At 46.4% G+C, this 25167-nt stretch overlaps 1 gene segment (V, D, J or C); it reads right to left on the reverse strand.

Annotated features, from left to right (window-relative positions):
- Positions 1-17980: 17980 nt before the first annotated feature.
- LOC132015504 (T cell receptor beta variable 27-like) lies at positions 17981-18928 on the reverse strand. The segment is given in 2 exon segments: positions 17981-18402; positions 18534-18928. Coding segments are annotated over 2 exon segments (468 nt in total).
- Positions 18929-25167: the final 6239 nt, after the last annotated feature.

Below are 25167 nucleotides of genomic sequence, written 5' to 3' on the forward strand. Positions count from 1 at the left end.
AAGGCAAGCCTCTTCTTAACCCTCCCTCTCCCAGACCCTGCTGTCAGTGGCCCGCTCAGTGGAGCCACAGCGCCCTCAAGTGGCCCAAGCAGGCCAGGTACAGGTTTGGGCTCAGGATTCTGCGGGGCCCAGCTCTGGGTGATTGGACGCGCAGCTATGTCTAGCTCACCCTTTGCACGTGTTCATGAAGGAAGCATGAAGCAAACATTTTTCCAAGAAAAGAATGCATATTCTAAATCTCAACAGTTAGTGTTCTAGGAAAGGGGATACCAGCCAGTCATCAGATGCCAGCTGCCCTGGGGAAGTGATAGGACTCTGGGCAAAGTGTTCTCTGTAAGCAAAGGTAATTCCTGGAAGAGGCTGACTGTGGAGTTTTAGCGCCCCCAAAAATGTAAGCGGCTAGGGAAATAAGCCCATCACTCTCACGAAGAGGGAACTACATGTACCATATGTGTATGTATATATAATATATATTAAAACCCTATTCATATATATGTATATATAATACATAGGTAGTAATAACTTGTTCACATCTCTTGCTCTTTTTAATTGAATTTTCTATTTTATTGTTGATTCGTAGGACCTCTTTACATGATGGATACCTGCCCTCTTTCAGATCGCCATCTATCCATCTTAATATCTTTTGACAAACAGAATTTTTAATGTTTTGATCAAGAAAAATACACTTTTTCAAGATGCGAACATTCCTTGTCCCCAAGAAATCTTTGCCCACTTCAAGGGAGAGGAGGAGAATTTGCTGTTTTCTTTCAGAAGCTTTATCGTTCAGAAGTTGTACAGATCATCGAGAACGTTGATCCAAGTCATAATTTTTTTATGACGAGGGTCTGCAAACTTTGTAAGGGGCCAGATAGTGCCTGGCTTAGGTGTTGAGCACAAGGCAGTCTCTGAGTCCACCACTCCGTCTGCCATTGTAATGCAAACGCTGCCAGAGGCAGTAAGAACGCGCCTGACAATAGGCCTACCAAACTTTCCATTCGGATACGGAAATCTGAGTTTCATATAATTATCATATGTCACAAAATGTCATTCTTTTTATTTCAACCACTAACCATGTAAAGACCATGATTAGCCATATAAAAGCAGGCAGAGGTCATGTTTGAGCCGTGGGTCTTCGTTTGCCCTCTCCTGAGATGCAAGGATTGAAATTCATTCTTTTTCCATGTGGATACACATTTCTTCCAGCCCCACTTGTTGAAACACTATTTTCCTCTCTTTGTGCTCCTTTTAGTGTTTAATCTAGAGATTATGACATGCATCTTTAATTTGTCATAGTCTAGCTGCAAAATGGTCTATTAACTATAGGTTTTTTTTTTTAATACATGCCCTTTATTAGGGGAAGAAAGTTACTTCCAATTACTTCTTATTTGCTAAGAGTGTTTCTTGGCAACAGGTGTGTTGGATTTTTCAACTGTTTTTTTTTTTTTTGAGAATCTATAGAGATGATTGTATAATTTTCCTCTTTTTTTTTTTTTTTAGTATTTGATATAGTAAATTACATGGATAGTTTTTTAAATGTTAAAGCGACTGCACATTACTGAGATAAATTCCTCTTGGTCATGCTATGTTATCATTTTTAGATGTTACATTCCATATATTAAAATTTAAAAGGATTATGAATCTGTGTTCACGGGGGATATTGGTCTGTAGTTCTCGTGCAGTACTTTTGTCTGATTTTTTAAAAAAATATTTTATTTATTTATTTGACAGGCAGAGATCATAGATAGGCAGAGAGACAGACATAGAGAGAAGGGGGAAGCAGGCTCCCCGCTGAGCAGAGAGCCCGACATGGGGCTTGATCCCAGGACCCTGAGATCATGACCCGAGTGAAGGCAGAGGCTTAACCCACTGAGCCACCCAGGGATCCCCTTTTGTCTGATTTTGGTGGTAGCTGTGCTGGCCTCAGAATGAGTTTGAGATGATTTCCTAGCCTTCAGTTTTCTCCCCCCCCCATGACTTTAGTGGCATCCTATCAATTTTGATGTATTTTCATTTTTACGCTGTTAAAACCACCTTGTAATTTTCCTTTGGATTTATTCTTTGTCCCAAGGTCAAGAATATACTATGTATGACTTAGATGCTTTTAAATGTCTTAATTCTAATTTCAAGCCCAGAGTCTCTAGTCCATCTGGGTACACAATCACGTGCAGCTGAAAAGAACACATATCCCGCTGCTGTTGTGTGAAATACTCTATTAACGTCAATTAGGTCACGTTGATCAATAGCGTTGTTCATGCCTATTGCAGCCTTACTGACTTGTGCGTGTATGTTAACTTGTTCAGTCCATTACCGGGAAGTACTAAAACAATGGTTTTAATTGTGGATTTGTCTAGTCTTCCTTGCATTACAACCCATTTTACTTCAGTGTTTTGAAGCTCTGTTTTTAGATTTTATTTATTTATTTGGGAGAGAGAGAGCAGGAGAGGAGAGAGGTCAGAGGGAAAAGCAGGTTCCCTGCCGAGCAGGGAGCCTCATGTGGGACTCGATTCCAGGACTCCAGGATCATGACCTGAGCCGAAGGCAGTCGCTTAACCAACTGAGCCACCCAGGTGCCCTGAAGCTCTGTTTTTAGAAGCATAAATACTCATGATTATTATGTCTTCTTAAGAGATGACCCCTTTGTCATTTGGTTATGACTTTCTTTATCCCAGAAGATATCCTCTGCCCTGAAGTTTACTTTGTCCGATATTAATACTGCTCTCCAGCTTTCTCTGGGTGAGTAATTAGCACGGTACACCTTTTCCACCCTTTTACCTTTTACATTCTGAGTCTTTGTACTGCATTTCTGGAAGGTAGCACATAGTTTTGTTTATTTAATATCACAATCTCTGTTTTTTAATTAGGGCATTTAGACTCTCTTTGATGTGGTTATTGATCTGGTTACGTTCATGTCTACCATGCTGCTATTGGTTTTTTGTTAGTCCTGTCTCTTCTTCGTCTTTTTATTCTTGTTAAACATCTTCTTGTAGATTAATTGGGTATTTTAATAATAATTCCCTTTTATCCTTTTTGTTGGTTTATTAGCTACAACTCTGCGTTTTATTATTTTAATTATGACTCCATGGTTTGTGCCATATAGCTCTGCCTTACTGCATTCTACCTTCAAGTGATGTTACACCAGCTTGCATAGACTATGAAAACCTTCCAATGATATGACACTCGTCCATTATCCTCTCCCTGTCTTTACGTGACTGCTGTCATACATTTTACTTTAACATATATTATAAACCCCACACTATGGTGGAATTATTTTGGCATAAACAGCAAACTGTCCTTTAAAGACATTTACATTTTTAAAAACTTGGGTCACTAAGCATTGGGTTACTTGAAGTTCCCCCGGAGCTCACCATTGCCCTTTCTCCCTCTGTGTCATTATGAAATCATTTACTATTACACCTTTGAGATCATTCATCTTCTCTTCCTTCATGTCTAATTTGCTATTAATTTTACCCATTGTGTTTTTCATCACAGAAATATATTTTTATCTCCAGAAGTTTGATTTGGATTTCTAGTTAACTTTGAACATGTAGGATACAGTTATAGCAACTGTTTTCATACTTTTATCTGTCAATTTGTCAAATTAGGATTTGTTTCTGTCCACTGATTTTTCTCTCCATGATGGGTCGTTTTCCCTGTCTCTTTGCATGCCTATAATCTTTGATTAGATGCCAAACATTATGTATTTTACATTTTCAGGTGCTCGGTGTTTCTGTTACTTCCACTGTATTCTTTGCTTTGTTCTGTGATTTGGTTACATTACTTGGAAACAAAAAGCAGACATTCCTAGCGGGCATATTCTCCTGGAGAATTGGACTAGCTGTTTCTAAACATACATGAAAAGTACAAAGAGTCCAGCGTGGTGAAGAACTCCTAATAAAAAGGAACGAAGCTGCCCGGAATTAGACTGCCAGATGTGGAGAACTACCATAAAGCTATAGTAAACAGGGCATTGTGGTATTCGTGCAAGAACTGACAAGACCCACAAACGTATCAGATGAGAGATGTAGGGAAACAGACCCACACATGTACAGTGACTGATTTCAGACAAGTGATATTACACAGTGGCGAGGAAAGTATTCTTCATCCAAGAGTATTGGGTCAGTTGGAAAACCATCTGCAAAAACATCCCTTGACTCCTTCCCCGTTTCATATACAAAAAATTAATTCCACCTGGATTGCAGACCCCTGTATGTAAAAGGGGTAAAATATAAATAAGTTAGAGGGGAAATCTAAGAAAACACGATCATTTCGAAGTAGGCAAATATTTTCTAGATACCAGAATACAGAATGCAAACCAAAAAGGGGGAAAAAAATGGAATGATTTTGGATTAAGAATTTCTGTGTATCGAAAGGTACCATTAAGAGAGTGGAAGAGGGACCCACAGAGTATGCATGTGTGTGTGCATGTGTGAGCACAAGGGTGCGTGTGTGTGTGTGTGTGTGCACACCAAGTGGAACACTCCTACACCTCTGGTATGAATGTCAGTCATTTGGCCTAACTACCTTCAAAATGTCAGAGTCCCAAATGGCTGATACAACTATCATTCAGGTCTCCTCTGAATCACTTCCTTTTAGCCCATTCTCAACTGGAGTTCCATTTTACATAAACCTCGGTTAATGTGTATCATGGTGGTGGCTGACAGTGGCTCTGGATTAATTGATCTCAGTGACAATTGTTGCCAAGGATTCTAATTTACTTATCTTTTTTTTTAAAAGATTTTATGTATTAATTTGACAGAGAGAAATCACAAGTAGACAGGCAGCCAGAGAGAGAGAGAGAGGGAAGCAGGCTCCCTGCTGAGCAGAGAGCCCGATGCGGGACTCGATCCCAGGACCCTGAGATCATGACCTGAGCCGAAGGCAGCGGCTTAACCCACTGAGCCACCCAGGCACCCTAATTTACTTATCTTCATGGCTGGTAGCCACACATGATCTTAGCAGTGTTCCAGATTGGTGAGCCCATCCCTGGGCATATAGCATGGCCTGAATAAGGGACACGGAGTAACCAGAGTTTATTATAAATGTGCTGAAACGTCATAGTTTTACAAGAGACTGTCACAATACCTGAGACTAAATTCTGATATTCCATCCCAATTATAAAATCTTGAACTGTATAAAGGAATCCAAAAAGCACATAAGCCAAAATTATTATAAGCCAAAAGATGTTCTGGTATTTTGAAGGTTATTTCCTGACGTTTTACTATCAGAAGAACAGCTGAAGTCCCAAATGCTCTTATTACCCCTGATGAGGAAGAACAGGGCACCTCCTCTGTTCAGAGATCCTGTGAGCGAGGAGGAGTGAGCCCACGAGGTTTGTGAAGAGCAAGGAGGGGACGGTGCCCCACTGTGGTGGGACTGCTGGCACAGAGGTACACAGCCGAGTCCCCCTGCTCTGCACGCTGGATCTGCAGAGTGGAGTTGGTCCCCTCAGACCTCTTGGCCGACAACCGATCATTGGTCATCCCTGATTTGTCCAATGCATCCGCGTTTTGGAAGTAAACCAAAAACTCTGGGCCTTTCCCTATGGTCTGTCGGTACCAATAAAGGACAGCATGACCAGAAATGGGATCACACCCGAGAGTTACATTTTGGCCCCTCTCTGTGACCCTGTGCCTGGGGAACTGGGAGACTCCGGGTCCTGTGTGACCTGGGGAGACAGAAATCGGGCACAGTCAGGAGAAATGGGTTGTCCTCTTAGCACGTAATCATCGCTCACACTCACACACAAGCATTCGCTGAAACCGCTTGGTGTTCTGAGGACTCACCTTGCCCCAGGAGACAGAGGGTCACCCAGCAGAGGAGCCTGGGGTCCATGGTGGAGTCAGGGCTGGGCTGGGCGGTTCGCCAGATGGAGGTTTTCTCGTGAGCATGGTTTGAGAAGGAGGGAGGTCCCTTGTCTGCACAAGGCAGTTCTACAGTGACATCACTGAGCCCCAGGATTGCTGCTATCACTTGATTAAATCTAAGGTGCCAGCCGTTCTGAGATGCACCATTCTGCTGTGGACTGTTAAGGAAGAAAAAAGTGATTGTCACTCATACTCAGAAGTGCTAAAATATAAAACATCATGAAGCTTAGAATGAATGGACACTGGTCATTGGAAATTAACTTGACGTAATCACGGATTCTGTCAGGTCCTGGCTGTCAGCGCTCTGAACCATGACACTCAGCTGCCCCACACTCAGCCCCTGGCCGATTCCCCTGTCTCTTAGGGACTTTCTCAGCTTGTGTGTCAACAGCACTTCCAACCTGAGGGATAGAAAGCTGACCTATCACTGCCCTTGCGTGTTCCTATTTCGACCTCAACCATGCGTTTGCCTGGTCACATCTGTGGTTTGGGCACAGGCACCGGGAGGTGTGGGGAGGGGCAGTCACACCTGTGTCCTGAAAGCACTTTGAATTCACTGTTCAGACCTACAAGGGGGTGGGATGATGCCGCTGGCAAGTACTGATCTAAGTTGGGATCTTCTATTAACTCTGGAGATGAAAAGCCGAATTCCTTCTCTCCACTCATTCATCTCCATAGCTCTTTCTATCCTCAACAACTTATCATGGTGACTCTGGTGTTTCTAAGTCACTTCTAAATAAAGGGCACCTGGGTGGCTCAGTCAGTTGAGTGTCTGACTCTAGATTGCAACTCAGGTCATGATCTCAGGGTCTTGGGATGGAGTCCGCGTTGGGCTCCTCACTCAGCGTGGGGGTGGGGAGAGTCAGCTCGAAGATTCTCTCCCTCTGCCCGCCCCACCCCCGGTCATGTGTGCTCTCTCTCTCTTACTCTCTCTCAAATAAATAAATCTTTAAAAATTTAAAAAAATAGTAAAATAAAGAAGTGTTCCCAACATCCCCCCCGAGGAGTCAGACGGTTTCACATTTATTCTGGTGAGAGGTATGTGGTGAAGATGGGGGGCGGGGGTGGGTAAACTGATCCTTGGCCTCCTTAAAAGTCTGCTTAGTGACTTGATCGCTCATTTGCATTCCTGACAGAGCTTTCAAAACCTTATCGGTGCCCCGCCTCCAATAAGGAATGATACCCAAGTCCTCCCAAAACAAGATAAGATGCCTCTGAGCTGTGATGTGGGGAAACTGGCCTGCTTCTGGCCCCTGGAGTCTCCTCCACCACTGAGGGGCTTATTAGGGTGCCCCGTCCAACCTCCACTCTGACCTTCAGCCCTACCTCCAGCTTTCACACCACACGGCCAGGCTTCACAAGGAAAACGTTAGTGGCGATGTTAATTTCACCTTCGATGTACATTTTCCTATTTTCTAATCACTTAACAGGCCAACTGATCAGAATCAGCTTGGATTTTGATTAACGTCGTTTTCCCGTACATCTTATACGCTTGAAGGGACCACTTACTTGCCTCTCCCCTTTCCCTCATTCTAACAATCCCTTCTCACAGATTTCCCTTCCCTCATTATCTGGCTGAAGGAATGATTTTCTCAAAGCTCAGCTCTCTGGGGCCTGGCCACCGACCAGACCAGCTGCCTCTAGAACCTCTCCACGGTCAGTGTAATGATGCCTTTTCCTCCAGTGGTTGTGGGACACACACACTCCCTCCTGGCCTTGGTGTGTGGTCTGAAGATGGACAGCCCCTTCCTCCCTGTGACCCTGTGGTTGCTGCGCCTCCCACACAGACACCATCAGACTGGCATCTGTAATCTGGTTCCATTTATCACCTCTGGGTCCATGCAAAAGGCCATCAACCCTTCTAAGCCTGAGCCTCCTCTACACAGGATTAAGGCCACTTCACAAGGTCTTATGAGGAGTAACGCATATCCTTGGTGGGTATAGTAAGTGCCCACGCCTGTCTTCCTCCCAGTCTTGTCATGTAAGGGGATGTGGCTGGAGCTCGCAGACCTCCAAGCCTATGAGTGATGGAAGAGCCCTACTCATCCTCCAGGAGCCAGAGTCTGGAGAACGTGGGAGCTTGAAGAAGCGTCATTACTTAAGACCAGTCAGGAAAGGTAGGCAGTAGATGACCGAGTGTCCATGGACCTGTCACTCCCTTGTGCAGCATGAAGCATCAGATAGAAGCAAGTTAGGTCTGTGTCTACCAAGCCGGACAAATGAAATGCAAAGTAGAATAAGGGGGAGAAGTGTGCATAGGGCAACTAATGGGCACAGGCCATCCCACTTTTTGCAGGTGTATTTCAGTGGAAAGGTTTGCAGGACCCCAGAGAAGAGAGTTGGTAGGAAACACAACAGAACGTTAATATTGGCTACACACCTAAGACAGGGACTGATGGAGGTGTGTTTGGAGAGGGGAGAGGATTATTAATGCTTAACATCTTCTTTGTACATTGTTGATTTTTTTTTTTTAATTACAAAAACATAGCTTAACCACATGACAACTTGACATTCAGACCCTTGATGGGGTTTCAGGATGTGTGGTGTCTAAATGGGCAAAGTCCAGAAAGGCACAGGTCATGGAACACTTAGCAATGCCACCCCCTTTTTTATTTTTACTTTTTTGAATATGTGCATACGACTGGCCTCTCACTGCTAAGGCGGGGCGGGTGAGCAGTGAGGTGGGCTGGTCTGATGTTGCCTTTAACTGGTGCTATGAATAAACACGGTTTCTCTCTCTGAGGGACGGACCACCGCTGCTGGGGAGTGGAGGTCTTGCCTGACTCCTCATTACAGAATAAGCTTGCATCATTCCCTTATTTGAAAAAGAAGGGGCATGAGCGCCCTCTAGTGCCTGTATTTCCAAACTCAGCAAAAGTAAGTACATGTTTCCAGGGCTAGAGATACCTGTCTTCTTGTTCCTAATTTGACCAACAACATTATTACAACGCTGATTGTGGTGTGATCCCAGGGTTCGTCAACAGGTCACAGCCTCCTCAAATAAGGTTTTTGCAAACGAGTGGGAAGAGCGGCTGTCCCCAGGGAAGATGTTCTGGCTCCAGTCTTTGTAAGGTTGGACCCTGAAATAAGTCGTCTATTTCTGGTCTTCTCTGCCTCAGGAGAGGAAACTGCATCAGTCTTCAAAGCATTGATGTGAATCATTCAGGCAAAACCTGGGTTTCAGTCTGTCCTTGGGCCATTCTCGGCGTCTGTTTGATAATGCCACCCTGAAGGACTCTTAAAATTCTTCAAGGACTAATACATAGACTCTCTCTAAAAATGGAACCTCTGGCGTGGCCTCAGCAGGTACCTGGGTGTTCTTCCTTCTGCTGTTGGCACTGAGAAGAACAAGGGGTTAAAGACATCCACACTCCCCGCACAGCTGAGGTTTACGGTTTAGAGAGGGAGAGGCTTTCCAGTAAATGGGGTCGTGTACAATGATCGCTGAGTACTGGAGGCTTTGAGCAGCTGGGGTACCGAGACCGACCCAGTCATCCCGTGAGCAGTGCTCCCTTGATGGGGCGCTCGCCAACAGGAGAGCGGCGGCAAGGGGGAACCGAATGAGAAACCTGTGTGGACGCAGGAAGAACAGCCTTCTGTTGGGGAGGAAGGTGACACCTGTGGGGAGTGACGGGAGCTGAGCCTGGTGTGGTGGAGGCAGAAAAAAGAGCAAAGGCAGTACAGAGGACAGCCAGGAGTGGACAGGTGGGGACAAAGTCTCTGGCTGAGACGAAAGTGCCCTGGGGCAGACGGACCCATCCAAGGCTAGTGAGAACAGGAATCTAGACCTGTGGTGTCACAGGTGTTGGATTTCAGGGGCACCTGGGGGGCTCAGTTAGGCTCAGCCTTTGGCTGAGGTCACGATCCCGGGGTCTTGGGGTAGAGCCCTACGCGGGCTCCCTGCTCACCAGGGAGTCTGCTTCTCCCTCTGCCTTTCCCCTTGCTTATGCTCTCTCTCTCTGTCTCTCTCTCTCTCTCAGATAAATATATAAAATTTTCAGGAGAAAAAAAAAAAAAAAAAGAACATTGGATTTCAAAAGGTCTTCCCTTTCTGTAAGCACCTGGGTAAGCGGAATGGCTCTGAAGTCCAGAGCTGTGACAGCTCGGATGGCAGAGCCACAGAAGGGCTCTGTGAAAGCTCCAGAAGAAGGGCTCCAGAAGAGGAGGCTGGGTCCCCATGCTGGTGAGTCCAGGAGAGGATGCCCTGGGACGGCGTCCTCCGTCGCCAGCCCTTCTTCTGTTGGCCTGTCTGTGCAGGGGAGGGGACTCTGGGGTGCCGGCTGGAATGAGAGGACTCAGAGGTCAGGGACACACTGTCAGACAAGAGGACGGCAGCTTTGGCTATGACAGAAAGTCACAGGCCCATGGGGTATTTCTCCTTTGTGCAAGTGGTATTCTATCGGCTTAGCACGGCTTGGGGTCCTCTTGACGTCTGTACATGCCTGGCCATGGACAGCAGTCACGAGCATCTCAATGTCCCCCTCTGTCCTGTTCTTGTTCTCTTGGGGTCTGGATAGTTCCAGCATCCAGTCTCTGACTGAGAGAAACCAGAGCTGGAGTCAGTGCCAAAGAGGGATCCTGCTAGGGTAGACACACAGTAAAGTCTGAGGATAGGGCTTAGTGTGCCCAGGAAAGGGCTTTGCGGGGGAGGGGGATCCCCTGCCCCAGGAGACAAAGGACCACACAGCAGAGGAGCCTGGTGGCCATGCAGAGTCAGGGCAGAACAGAGGAAGCAGGGGACATTTCTCTAGTTTGGGTGTTGGGGAAGTAAGACCTGGCTCAGAGTAAAGTCAGACAGTGACCCCTTCACCCACCCCTTATCTCACTGTCTACCTTCCACTACCCTCCACATCTGGTCTTAGACCTTCACTGATATGGTCTCTACTCCAGGCTGCCTTTCCTCTGTGAGGCAGTAGCGCTGCAAGGTCCTATAATGTTTGCACTCCCCTGTCTCTCCATCGACACCCTGCACAGGACCCCCCAGTTCTGTCTGACCCAGCCACACTCCTGCACCTCATTTCCTTGTATGCGTCATGTTCTTTTCCTCAGGAAATCTTTTTCACAGGCCGTCTCTTCTGCCCCAAACATAGGCCCCTTCTTCTTATTCCTAGATCTCTACTCCGTTCCTCACGTGGAAAGATATCCCAGGTACATTTACTCTTTCTTGCAAAAAAATAAAATTTTAATTTAGCTGAAATAAATGGAGGCATTCATTTAGATATTCATTTAAGGGGGGATTTGTTTAGTTGAGACACAAAGAACACCACAATTTCAGTTGCATTATATGAAACTTGTACAGCAAAGCACACCGTAAAAATGAAAACGTAAGTCACAGATTAGGAAAAGATGCGAGGGATGTGTGCAGAGGATGACGATTCAGTGTGGAATTATATGTTCCCCACAGTTGCCAAGGGAAGAGGTCATAATGCTCTACAAACTTTCCACTGCCACCCAGCTGGACTGCAGGATGGTCTGGGGAGTCCCAGCCCCCCCCCCCCCCGACCCCGACCAACCCGGCTGCCCAAGCTACTGACGGGGGAAGGACCCGTGGGGGAAGCTTGGACTTGGGAAACATGATTTGCTTCCGGGTTCTGCTTCTACTAGACCACGAGACCCTGAGGAATTGGCTAACTGTCCCTATGCTTTTTCACCTACAAAGAGGGTATAGGACTATTTGATTGGGCTGACTTCTGCAAAGTGTTAAAACATACAATATCGACAAAGAATCTAGCACACCCAGGGGGCTCAGTAGCCACTCCTATGTTGGTGTCACCCAGGACTTGACAGGCATCGGGTGGTGAGGGCACAGACGCGGAGACACTCAGTGTGGGGACAGACATGGAAACACCCAGGCCATGCCTGTGAGCCTGGCTTCTGCTAGTGGACCGTACTCCAAGCTCAGGAGGACAGGAAATGTCTGAAAAGACCGAACACCTCCCTTTTAGGAGAGAAACCTCAGTGGGAGCCTGCCTGCTCTCTCACTGGTAGAGCCAGGCTGGTAGTTTTGTGGACAGAATGCTGATGACCACACAATGCTGGTGTGCCAAGCAGCTGGTGCAGAGAGGCACAGCCGAGTACAACGGCCCCCAGGAGCTCATGCACAGCTCAGAGTCATAGTCACTGAACAGTTGCCCTGAGAATCGATCCGAGAAGTTTCCTTTTGTTCTTTGCATACCTTCATAAAACTCTAAGAGGACCTGGGGGGCCCTGACCTGGGGCCTCATGATACCAAGATACTCTGGGCTGCTCAGAGATAGGGGAACATCTCAGAGTCACTAGCTGTCCTTTTGCTTTGAGCAGGTGTCTTGGAGTTTGAGTGACTCTAGCCTTCACTGGTCCTGTGGAATGCAGACACAAAATGAGCAGGGGAGAGCCTGATGGCTTACCCAGATAGTAAAGTAGAGAATTCAGGAGTCAGCAAGCTCCAAAGATCAATGCTGTCCTTGCCCGCTGGACTGACCTGCCCATGGGTGACAAAGCCTCAGCCAGCAGAGGAGCCTGGAGCCCAAGGCACGGCGGAGCTGGGCAGCACTGTGCCTCTCAGGGTTCTGGTCCTCTTGGGTAAGAGCTGAGCTCTCAGGTTCGCTCTTCCTGGCTGGAAGGTAATTCTGGGAAGGCACTGCCATCCCAGAACACAGAGAGTGTTGCCCTGAACCCCAGACTCCCTTCCCGTCTGCAGGCAGGAGGGCTGGCTTCTGGCAAGGTCCAGGCCCACGCAGCTGCCCAGATGGGTCTCTGAGGCCAGCCTCCTCTGTGGCACCTGCCCGCCACCCCGCCCCTCCCCCACCACTAGGATGCCTGTTTACCTCCCACCCACCCCCCCACCCCCCCACCCCCGACCCCTAGTTGTGCTGGAGCTCTCCTGCCCACCAGTGCATTGGCTGGGGGGACGGGCTGGGACTAAACCCTGTTCCCACTCTGCCTGCGTGTCCTCCAATCCCCTTTCCGATGTCAGGTTCACAACAAGCTTTGTCATTATGTTTTCCTTTCCCCGGGCAGCATGCACACACCCGTCCAGACTGGCTGGTGCTGCAGAATCACCAAGATTCAGTCCATTGATCAGATCCAAAGGGGCCTGGATTGCTTATGAATTACTAGGAGTAGAGATTCCCCAGAAACCATTCCAAGACTTTATCGGCTTACAGCACAAGCTTAACCAACTCAGGATTTCCCGCCCTCAAGTGCAGACCAGGTATAATGTTCTGGATAGTTTAAGTCCAGACCTCTGGATGAGCCCTTTCCCGAGAGGCTAACCTCTGTGGATGATATTAACTGGGATGATATTAAAAGTTAATATCAGTTACCTTGCAGATGAGTGTAGCTCGTGGGAGAAATGGCAGGGGCAAGGAGACAGGGTCACCAGCTGTCCTGGTTTGCAAGACCTGTTCCCTCAGCTTCCTCCTCCAGGTCATGTTTCATAGTCCCTACTTTTCCCTGCTCAAGGCAGCAGTGTCCCTTAGCTACAGGGCTCGAGTGCGCAGGGACCCACACTTCTCATCCTCCCAAGCCAGTTGTCTCGGGCTATAAGAGCCACTCGCTCATGCCAGCCATAGAAGGCTTCTTCCCTTCCCCACCTTCTGGCTTCCCTTTCCCTGCCACACCTGTGTACTCCTAGACATAGCAAGGGAAAATGAGCCTCGGAGACTGTATTTTGATTTTAAAAAAGGAACAAAAGCCCAAACATTCTGCAATTAGCAGTAACAGAAGTTCTAACGTTCTGCAATTAGCAGTAACAAAAGCCCTAACAGTCTGCAATTAGCATTGCTGAGATAGTCAGCAGAAGTGTAGAGAAATATGAATGTGAAAATAAACAGTGTGACTTGGGGACAAAGACTCTAGAGAAGATGTAGGAAGACTATATTCCTTACCTCCTGTCACCTAGCGAAGTTCACATCAGGGCAGTCGCCTCACCTCCATGGTGGGCAACAGGATGCTCCACGCAGATCCCTCTTTGGGACTCTCACTCCGAACCCCCCACCCTGGGTTTGTGCCTCTCACTGTGCACCGCCCTTGGCTGCAACAATCTCCTTTGATTTCAGCAGCAAGAAGGGAAACAGGTAAATTTCAAGGTGAGTGAGAAAAGTTTTAAATATTAGAAATAGTTTAGATGTTTGATAATTAAACGTTAAAATAGTTTACATGTTTGAAAGCTAACAAGAGCACCGGAATCTCAAAGCAGGGATGTAAAGGCAGGTAGGGTTAGTAGCCATCAGTTTATCGTGGTGCTAACTGGTGCAGGCACGTGGCTCACTGGGACGGGCATCGCCCGGAACAAGAGATGTAATGCACTCCTTCCGGCTTGGTGTCTGCAGCAGAAGGGCAGCCTAAGGTCATGGTGAAAGAATGAAGATGGCTTGTAAGGCTGTGTCAAAAGAATGGAAGGGCGCCTGGGTGGCTCAGTGGGTTAAGCCGCTGCCTTCGGCTCAGGTCATGATCTCAGGGTCCTGGGATCAAGTCCCGCATCAGGCTCTCTGCTCAGAGGGAACCTGCTTCCCTCTCTCTCTTCCTGCCTCTCTGTCTACTTGTGATTTCTCTCTGTCAAATGGATAAATAAAATCTTAAAAAAAAAAAAAAAAAGAATGGAAAATCATGGAATCTACCCTAGTGTGAGCTCATGGAAATGTAGAAGGACCTTAGTGTGGAATATGAACAAAGAATGGTTACCAATGGAAAGGAGATCCGAGTAGAGTCAAGGAACAGGTGGTGGGGATAGGAAGGTTTGGGCAGATAGTGGGATGACTAATTTGTGATTTTGGAGGGGGAGCATTTTCAGCTCATGAGCAAGAACAAGGAATGGGGCAGCCACACAGAAGAGCAGAGCAAGAACTAGAAAAGAAAGACTCATCTTGGGGTTGGGCAAACATGCTTTAGACAGGATGCAAAAGACACGTAATGTGAAAGAAAAAAATGATAAGTGAGACTTTTTTTTAAAGATTTTTTTATTTATTTGACAGAGAGAGATCACAAGTAGGCAGAGAGGCAGGCAGAGAGAGAGAGGAGGAAGCAGGCTCCCTGCTGAGCCGAGAGCCCGATAAGGGGCTGGATCCCAGGACCCTGAGATCATGACCTGAGCCGAAGGCAGAGGCTTTAACCCATGAGCCACCCAGGCACCCCGATAAATGAGACGTAACAAACATGTTAAATTTCAGCTCATCCAAAGGCAACGTAAGGAAAGCTCATAGGCAAACCACCGTGGGAAAAGAGACTCTGCATATTTAATGGTCCAAAGACTCCTACCTAGAACATAAAAATATGTCTTATGAAGCAATGGTATAAAGACAACCCATTTCCTTAAAAATGAACAAGCATAAAAGCAGGCACTTTACAAGAGAAAACAGGAAGACGGAAATGGCCAAAAAGCAAACATCATCACTCATTGGTGAAATGCAAACAAGATCCCACGGCACTCCCCATAGAATGGCCAACAACAAAAAGACGGAGGTCATCAAATGCTGGTGAGAATGGGGAGGCAGGGGAACCCTCCCTCCCTCAGTATTGTAAATTGGCCAGTCTGAAAACCTGTTCAACTGTTTCTATGAAGTCAAACGTGCATCTATCCTACAAATCAGCAATTTCACTTTTGTGCCTACACCTGAAAGAAATAAATGCATTTAGCTACAATTACTTGTACAAGAGTGTTCAGAAGAGCTTTATCCATAATAGTTGAAGCCTGGTGCAACCCAGATATCCATCCATAGGTGAATGGATAAACAAATCCCGGTATATCAACGCAGTGGAATACCACACAGTAGTAAGAATAAACTATGGATAAACCCAACAACATGAGTACATTTCAAAAATATTAATTTTTGAGAAAAAGAAATCAACTGAACAAGAGCATTGACTATATGGTTCCATTTATATGAATGTCAAGCTCAGAACTGTCAAAAAGATAAGTTTTTTGGAAATAGTTGAGGAAGCCCATTTCAGGATGCACAGACTGTATCATGCTCCAGGAGAGGCCATGGCGGGTTTGCAGTGGGCTGTTCTCATGGCAAAATGATGGAGACAGCAGAAAGCTCGGTTAGGTCTCAGGTCTTTGTATTTGACCCAGTTAGGTCAAATACAAAGGGAGACGAGCTTTGAAAACACAGACAAAACTCATCTAGTCAGACATACAAAGCTTAATTCAGCTTATTTTGCAAGACCAACATGACCTGGGTCATTTCTTGTTTATGCCTCTGGAAATCATAAGCAAAAATTTCCCAAGAGTGATCGGAGGTAACCCCGGATCAACTCCCTATTATTTAAGAAAATTCCAACATTGCCAGTTTTCTATGATGTGGGCATTTATGGGAAATCAATCTCTCAGTCCTCACGTTTTGTTTTTCTGAAGGCACATGCATGAGATTTTCCATTTTATATCCTCCTGGTTCCATTTTAGATTGAAATTCTTTCCCAAGAAGTTCAAGTATAAACAAAATGTGGTGATAAAAATCAGAAAAGTGCTCAGCTCTGGGAAAGAAATTGATTGGAAATGCACTCAAGGAAACTTTCTTGGGTGATGGAAATGTTCTTTATCTTGATTTTGGTCGTGGCTGCACCAGTGTAGACATTCATCAAAATACCAAGCCATCCATGTAACATGTATTAATTTGAGTCTTTTTACTCTCTACTAATTATACTTTAATAAGCTATTACTTAAGCATAAGTCAGCGAATTTCCTAAAAGATGGGAGATATACATTATTTTATGCTTGCGTTCCCCATGCCCAATTGCGTGATGAACCACACACAAGTAAGAGAAGACAAGGACACTCACATATATGAAACACTGAGAAACGTGACGTGTTCCTGGAGACTGAAACATATAGCACCCAAATTTGGCATCAAAATCAACTAGACTAATAAGTTTGCTAAGAAGTAGCTGAGGATCAATGGCTGAGTTTTTGAGGGTCAAAAATGTAAAAAAAAAAATAATAATTCCTCCGGTATTTTAGAGATTATTCTATGAATCCTGAACTGTTGTAAACTCCATGGTTTAGAAAATTGGTCATTTATCAGTTTCACCATTCAGCATCTCATTAGGCTTTCAGCAGCTTAGCTTGGCTAGTCTGTGGATTGATTACTTTTCCAGGCACGCCGCCTGTACCTCTCTCTGCAAGCAGGTCCTGGGTGAGCCTGCAGCACCCTTGCAGGGGTCTACAAAGGGAGCCTGTGACCAGGGGTGTGCAGCTCATGGTGTTTGCACTGCCTGTAAAATCCAACTATGGAAGCCCAGTCTTGGAGTTAATGGATCCCAAGCCAGGCAATGTTGATTTTGGGTTGACTCTATCTGTAAGGAGCTAAGGAGGAAAATGGGCTGTGGAGAGAATAAAATTATTGCCCAATATACTTTTGTAATGTTTTACAAAGAAAAACCCAGGGAGCTCATGAATCTCCCACCAAGCCAAAGGGGTGGTGAGAAATCGGTCCCTTCCTTAAGCTACCCTCCCTGAGCCTCAGAAGACTCAACCACTGCCCTACAGCCACAGGTAGAGACTTAGTTTGTAGTCCCTTCGGTTGTAATGATGTTGTTTGATGCATCTACTAACATTTCCCTAAGTGGCTTGTTTACTTGTGTGTTATTGTTTTTTTTTTTTTTTTAAGATTTTATTTATTTATTTATTTGACAGAGAGAGATCACAAGTAGGCAGAGAGGCAGACAGAGAGAGAGAGGGGAAGCGGGCTTCCCGATGAGCAGAGAGCCCAATGCGGGGCTCGATCCCAGGACCCTGAGATCATGACCTGAGCTGAAGGCAGAGGCTTTAACCCACTGAGCCACCCAGGTGCCCCTACTTGTGTGTTTTATAACTAGTTATTAAGAGTTTTTTTGTTTGTTTGTTTTCCTCCAGAGAATTTTTGCGGAGTATGCAATGGTTTTGACTCCAAGGCAACTTTTCTGTAATAGTTTTAGATCTGGAGAATCCCAGACCATGCAGGGAGTTTAAAACTGCTCAGCTGCTTTCTGCTTTGTTCCTGTTCATTGAGAAGAAAGTGAAATATTAATTTCACATGAGATGCTACTTGATCCTCTGTTTTACTCAATTACCAGAATATTCCAGATTGCATGGAATAACATTAGGAGCTCTCCCCCTGCACATGACGGAGCACAGTTCACACTGAGGGCCATCCTGCTCAGCATCGGGTGAAAGCCTCAGTAAGGGCAGTTTTTTCCTCATCATGAGGTGGGAACTCAGGAAGGAGTCTCCGTGCTTGCGGCTGAGCTTTTTGTGCAGAGAGCAGCTGGCTGAGCTGCGCTGTGGATTCACTGCTGGCACAGAGGTACACAGAGGTCTGGTTGGTGCTGGCAGACTCCAGGGTCAGGGGGGAAAACTTCTGCTCCTTTCGGGAGACGCTGTACCCTTCGGCAACATCCCCTTTGGTAGTGCTTGGGCTGTCACTTGAATAATAGATCAGCCTCAGCCCCTGTCCGGGGTCTTGTCGATACCAGAACATTGCAAAATGGTTCATATCCTGAGAACACTCCAGGGTTTTCTTGGTTCCTGTTTGTATAATGCTGTATCTTGGTGTCTGGGTGATCTCAGCCTCCATGGGACCTGTTGCAGAGGGAGACAGAAGGGAAGGCGAGGCTTAAGGAGTAAACTGCATCTGCAAAACAAAGGGAAGGGCTTGGAGCTGGGATTTTGCAAAACCTTGGCACTGATTTCCAGCTGGGTCCAGAACTCACCTGCTCCCAGCAGCCAAAGAGTCACACAAAAGAGGTTGAGGTTCATGGCAGAGGCAGGACTAGAGGAAGGCTGTCCCACCTAAATCCTTCCATCCACAGGACCGAGAAAGGGAGCTTGGAAGCCCTTCTCCAATGGACAGATGAGTCTCCGAGGGATGTCACTGCATCCGCCCCTGCAGATGGTCTGGCCCAGGGTCCCTTCTGACTCAGCTCAAGTAGGGTCAGCTACTCCTCTCCTAACATTCTTTAGCAAGGCCTGCAGGGGAGATGGGGTGTGGCTGTGGTGCCCTGAGTTTAGAATAGACCACACCCCCTCGGTTTCCCCGTATTCCTCTGAGACAGTTGCTCCTCTGTACCTGCCCCTGGCGTCAAGGCTGCCTTGCCCAAATGCTTCTACTGTGGAGCTCATTAGGGTTTAGAGGGACCTCCCACCTCTTCCATAGCTAGGTAGCTGAGCAATAACTGAAAACTTCTTCCACACCTGCCTGATATTGGATCCAGGCCCAAGTTTTTGTTAACCCTTTCCTTTCCTTGGCTGCTCTCCCAGCCGGACCTCAGAGCCCCCTTTGATGTCAGTGGCGTCACAGTGCCATCTTGTGGCCAATGACTGCAGTTTCACCTTCGCCTCTTCCGCCATGGCCCAAGGGATGCTGGGAAGTGCTGCAGAGTCAGCAGGGAGACTATCCCAGAAGTAGCATCCTGCAAATTTTATGCTCAGTTTCCTGAAACCCTACTCCGAATACCAACGCCTAATCCTGACTCTATTCCTTTGAGCAACCGTGCTTAATCTCCTACCCTCTTACTAAACAGCTATCACATATCTGGCAGTTAAGCCTAAATGAAATCTCCTTCAAAGCTCTCTCATGAAAGTCAGGAGAGGGACAGAATGGGAGGTATGGAAGAAAATAGTATTTAGTCTAAAATAGGAAGGAAAATACAGAAGATTGAAGTGTAAGGAGGTTGTTTTATCTCTGTTACTAGAAATAAACAAAAATGTCCCTTCCACCACCAAAGGGCCCCTTCAAAATACAGATCCACAGAAGACTGGGGATACAATGAGATTACCTTCAAGATGGGGTCCAGTGTGTGTCAATAAAAAGTAAAATCGGAATATAAGAAAAATACAAGACATCTTATAAGATAATATGGAATCAAGGCGGATGCAATATCTAATGGGAAAAATAAAGATGGATGGAATTAAAATAAGCAAAGGATCATCTACACTAAACGGATAGTTTGTACAGATTACATCTGCTCATTTAGGCAGCAGGGAGTGAAGAGAGTATTATAAGGAAGCTGAATCTGCCAGGGTTGTGTGGAGAAAGGCCGCAAATTGGAGACAGGGTCCAGGGAGGAAGTCCCCAGAATGCCATTCCAAGGATAAGGAACTCCTAACTGTGCCCTAGACTTTCTCATTCCCACAGACACAGGGCAGCAGAGCAAACAGTGCTTTGCTGATACCACAATTAAAATAAGACCAGGGGTACCTGGGTGGCTCAGTCGGTTAAGCATCTTTACTTTGGCTCAGGTCATGATCTCAGGTCCTGGGATCAAGCCCTGCTTCGGGCTCCATGCTAGGAGTGGAGCTTGCTTAAGATTCTCTCTCTCCCACTCTAAAAATAAATAAATAAACAAATAAATAGGGGAAAAAATAAGGAGTTTTCCTTCCTTGGACACTTCCTTGGACTCCCTTCCAAGGACACTCATTCTCTGGAGAAAGATATTTGGTATCCTGAGCTACCACAATTCTGAGTAGATTTGGGGTGACCATAACCCCCTTGCCAGCTATGCAAGGCTCAGGACACCTCCGTCATTGCTGAGTCTGTGACATTCTGTCCCAGTCTAGGAGTCCTGGGCTATCTCCTCAGGACACCCAGAAACCCATGATCCGTGATCCTATGAACCCAGAGCATGGCTTTAGATTCCATAGACCCAATCCACAGCTTCAGGCACTGCAGTGGAAGATGTTATTACTGCATAATTATTTATATTTATAACAGGTAACAATATAACAATATATAATGCAGCAAATAAAACAAGTAAAAAGGAATAGGGGCACTATTATAAAGAAAATATCCTGTCTTCTCACATCAAAGAATTCGAGGAAATAATTTCAACTCAGAAATAATTTCAACACCATCTCTAGGAATCTCAGAGTAACTCAGGGCATCAGGGTAGGTGAGGCTGGGGAAGCCCGTTCAAGTGCTGTGCGCTCACTGCCAGGACCCACAGTGCTGGAAAAGTGACAACAAGCAGAGACAGGGAGCCTCCCAAACTGGGCAGAGGAAGTGAGGTCTTCTCGTTGTTATGGGGCTGGTCCTCCACCACCACAAAAGCAGTGAAGACTTGTACTTCAAACATGAAGACAGGCTGCTACTCTGTTGCTGAAGGCTTCCAATGTTTCAGGGACAGAAGAGGCTTTAGAGGAAAGAATGTGCCCAAGAAGGTGGTCAGGAACTTTCCACATGCCCAGCCACAGATCTGTGCAGACGAGGAGGTGTGTCCGCTAACAGAAGCCTCAGTTCTGTAGCAGACCCCTTGTGTCCCCGACCATCAGTCCCGGGCTTGTAGCTGTACTCTGGCTCTGGGACTCCTGGAACCCAAGGAGTCAGAATGGTTTCATCCACCAACATTTATATGCATTTCGGGATTTATCTAGAGTCTCTTCCTACGCAAAGGACAGCTGATGTTCAAATCTACTTCTTGTCCATCAGGAAATGAAGAACAAAGGGCAGACAGTTTAGGGGCTCCAGCTGCAGCAAGAGGAGAGAAGTCTGAGGTTTATGAGGAGCAAGGAGGGGACGGTGCCCCACTGTGGTGGGACTGCTGGCACAGAGGTGCACAGCCGAGTCCCCCTGCTCTGCACGCTGGATCTGCAGAGTGGAGTTGGTCCCCTCAGACCTCTTGGCCGATAACCGATCATTGGTCATCCCTGATTTGTCCAATGCATCCGCGTTTTGGAAGTAAACCAAAAACTCTGGGCCTTTCCCTATGGTCTGTCGGTACCAATAAAGGACAGCATGACCAGAAATGGGATCACACCCGAGAGTTACATTTTGGCCCCTCTCTGTGACCCTGTGTCTGGGGAACTGGGAGACTCCGGGTCCTGCGTGACCTGGGGAGACAGAAGTCGGGCACAGTTAGGAGAAATGTGTTGTCCTCCTGGCACGTAATCATCGCTCACACTCACACACAAGCATTCGCTGAAACCGCTTGGTGTTCTGAGGACTCACCTTGCCCCAGGAGACAGAGGGTCACCCAGCAGCGGAGCCTGGGGTCCATGGTGGAGTCAGGGCTGGGCTGGGCGGTTCCCCAGATAGAGGTTCTCGTGAGCATGAGCTGAGAAGGAGGGAGGTCCCTTGTCTGCACAAGGCAGTTCTCACAGTGACATCACTACCTCTATCAATTCCCCCAGCCTCAGGGGACACGATTTATGTTATAGCATATGTGGATGACTAATTTAAGTATTTAGAAGCTCCTTTCTTAACAAAGTCAATGCATGGGTAGTCCTTTTCAGTTCCAGTGCTGTCTGGAGGCAGCGGCCTCACACTGTGTTATCTTCTCCTTCACCCACCACCCCTCTGTCTGCTGGGCATCATCACTGAGATGTGTCAACAGCACCTTTAATACAAGGAACTAAAGGGGAATTCATTGTCTCATCTGCAAGTCAGGACCTCAACTATTCTGTCAACATCCCTTCCATTCTCTCAGCGACACACACTCAACATTATCCATTTTGTGGGCAAGAATGGGCACTGGGGTGGGGGGTGGGTCTCAATTTCACCTTAGAAGTCTCTTGAATGCACTGACTTATTGGGAGATACAGGGATGAAGAGATGCCCTGGGAAGCTACCTGAGCTGGCAGCTCCTCTTCATTCTGCAGGTCAAAGACTGTTGTTCTCCCTGCCTTCACGAGTCTTTGTGTAATATTACGTCCCCCAGCCCACAGCAGAGCCTCATGCCATAATAAGTCACCAGATATTACAAATTAGGTTCCTTCTAGCTTATTTGTGGAAGAAGACTCAACCTCATTGACCTTCAACACTGGTATATAACATGGAATAATATCATGGTAAGAAACCTAAGAAGCTGTGTTATAGTTAATTTAATTCTCCTTTTGACTGTGAGCAGAACTTCTCATTTCTAGCCATTAACGTCTGCCCACTTTTATCAGTGGGTTCACTGGAGTTCCAAGCATCCTTTCCTTCAGAGAGAGAATGAGAGCAGAGAGGACTGGATGGGTGGGAGGGAGCAAGGTGCTGGGGTCAGGGGAGGATGACTGTGGCTCTGTGTCTCCGCTGCTTGCCCAAGAAAACACAGCCGAGTGCCCCCTAATTGGGAAGGCCACTCAAATGCACGCAGTAAAAATGTTTGGTTGACTTGTTGGAACGTTGTCAAAAGGCTCTGCTTTACGGTTTCGCTATTCTCACTCAAGAGTTACTGCTCATCTCTTTCTTGTGAATGGGTGTTAGAGGGTCTGGGTGACCCATCCGTGGAGCCAGCAGGTGAAGGAGACAGTCCTACAGATCTACTTGGGAAATGACTAGTCTAAGCGAAGTGGACTCAGGGATAAAAATTCTTTCCATGTGCCTGGAATTGCTTCCAAGATACAAAGAACAAGTGTATAGAACATCATGGAGCCCATGGTAGGGAGAGGCCAGCACTGGGCATCTCTACTTCCCTGACGAGGGCTCTGGTCCTAGGACATGGAACGCTGCTCCAGTTCACCATAGCTCACACAATGTGTCGGAGAGCTCCCTTTTCTATTCTCTAGAATATGTTGTACAAAACTGAAATTACCCATGAGTTGGCCAATTTGCAAAATTGGACTGTAAAAGTATCCATGCCTGGTGTTTCGGGAGATGCGTAGGCATTAGCTATTGATTAGGTTTCATTATTATTTCATACATCCTCATTTCTTTCTAATTTAATGGCGATTTTCATAGTGTTCTTTCGCAGTTTGAGCTCTGTTCTATTTTTAGCTATCCTTTCTTTTTGATGTTTAATGTTATTTTTACCACTCTTCTTTCCTCGTCAGTCCTGCTTACAGTGCTCATTTCCAAAGCAGTGTCTGTCATTGTTGCGTTTCATGAATATATTTTGTTTTTTTGTTTCACCTATTTTTGTTCTTTATCTTTATGATTTTGCTTCTTCTACTTTGGGGTTAAGTTCTTCTGGTCTTGTCCTATGTCCTTAACTTGATATTTACATGATTACTTTTGGAACTCTTAAGTCCTTTGTGTCTATAAATTTTCCTCTAAGTACGACCTTCGTATTCTCGGTATCTCTTATTTCTAAACATTAAAAATTCCTATTTAGACTTCTGGGAAAAATCTCAGGATTTATTTAAGATAATGTTTTTAAACTTCTAATATGAGTTGTTTGGCTTTTTTTTTTTTTAAATAAAGGCTACTTTTTGTTTTTTATTTTCATCTTCAATGTATTATTATCAGAAAATGTGGTCTCTGTGATACCAGCCCTTAAAAACTGATTGCAAGAAAAGTCTGCAGTCAGGACCCAGAAGATCTAGAACAGAGAGACATGTTAATTGTGTCCACCGTTCATCTGGGAAATGGGTGTGCCCAGAAGTGGCCAGCCACTCACAGGGACCTTGAACATGAGCATGAGTGGGAGTCGGAGGTCACAAAAAGGAAGAGTCCATGCCCAGTGCAAGGAAATAGAGTTGGAGTTCTCTGAGATGGGAATGGATGTGGCAGAGACGAGAGCCAAGCAGTGTGGTGGGAACAGAGAGGGCCAGAGAGCTGTGGAATATAGGCCCAGAGGTGGGGAGACTACAGACCTGGCAGGGACTTGTGGGGGCACTGCCCCGATGGTAAAGGCTGGCAGGAGCAGAGTCTATACCAGGGCATTAGAGAGAGATGCTGCTGAGGTGCCAGGGAGGGACAAGAGGGTCTAGATATATCTGATTTAACACTATATTGTTAATAATACATTGTATTGTTTATTCAAACACCTGCTGAGCACAGAGAGAGCAAAGGTGGAGACAGAGCCACCTGACAGCTGGGGCTGGTCCAGGCCAGGCTGAGAGTGCCCTGGAGTTGGGTCTCAGCACACACTGAGGTTCACCCTGTATGCACAGACCACTGCAGCTTCCAGGGCTTCTGGGCTCCTGGGAGTGTGCAGAGGGTTCTGCTGAGTCCCGGGGCACGGGACCTCCCCCTTCCTTTTTTTGTGCAGAGAGGAGGCAGCTGGGCAATGCTGTGGGAACACTGCTGGCACAGAAGTACACAGATGTCTGGGAGGGGGCTGTGGACAGCAGCTTGAGAAGGAAGATTATTACATTTGGCCTAGAGGCACTGTATCCATCCGGGACTTCTCCACTTGCAGAGGCGCGGGTACCGACTGAGTAATGGATCAGCCTCAGCCCATGTCCATGGTCTTGTCGATACCAGTACATGGAGTTGTGGTTCATATTCTGGTGACATTTCAGTGTCATGTTCTGTCCTGTCCCCAAGACCTGGAATTTGGGGGTCTGAGTGATACCAGCATTCAGCGACCCTGTGGGGAAGGAGATAAAGCTGATGTCACAGACACAACGGAAAGGCTTAGGGCTGGGACCTTGAGATTTTCACCCAGGAAAGAGACCCAGGACTTGCCTGCCTGTAGAAGACAA

This window comes from Mustela nigripes, chromosome 4 (genome assembly GCF_022355385.1).
Source record: "Mustela nigripes isolate SB6536 chromosome 4, MUSNIG.SB6536, whole genome shotgun sequence".
NCBI lineage: Eukaryota > Metazoa > Chordata > Mammalia > Carnivora > Mustelidae > Mustela > Mustela nigripes.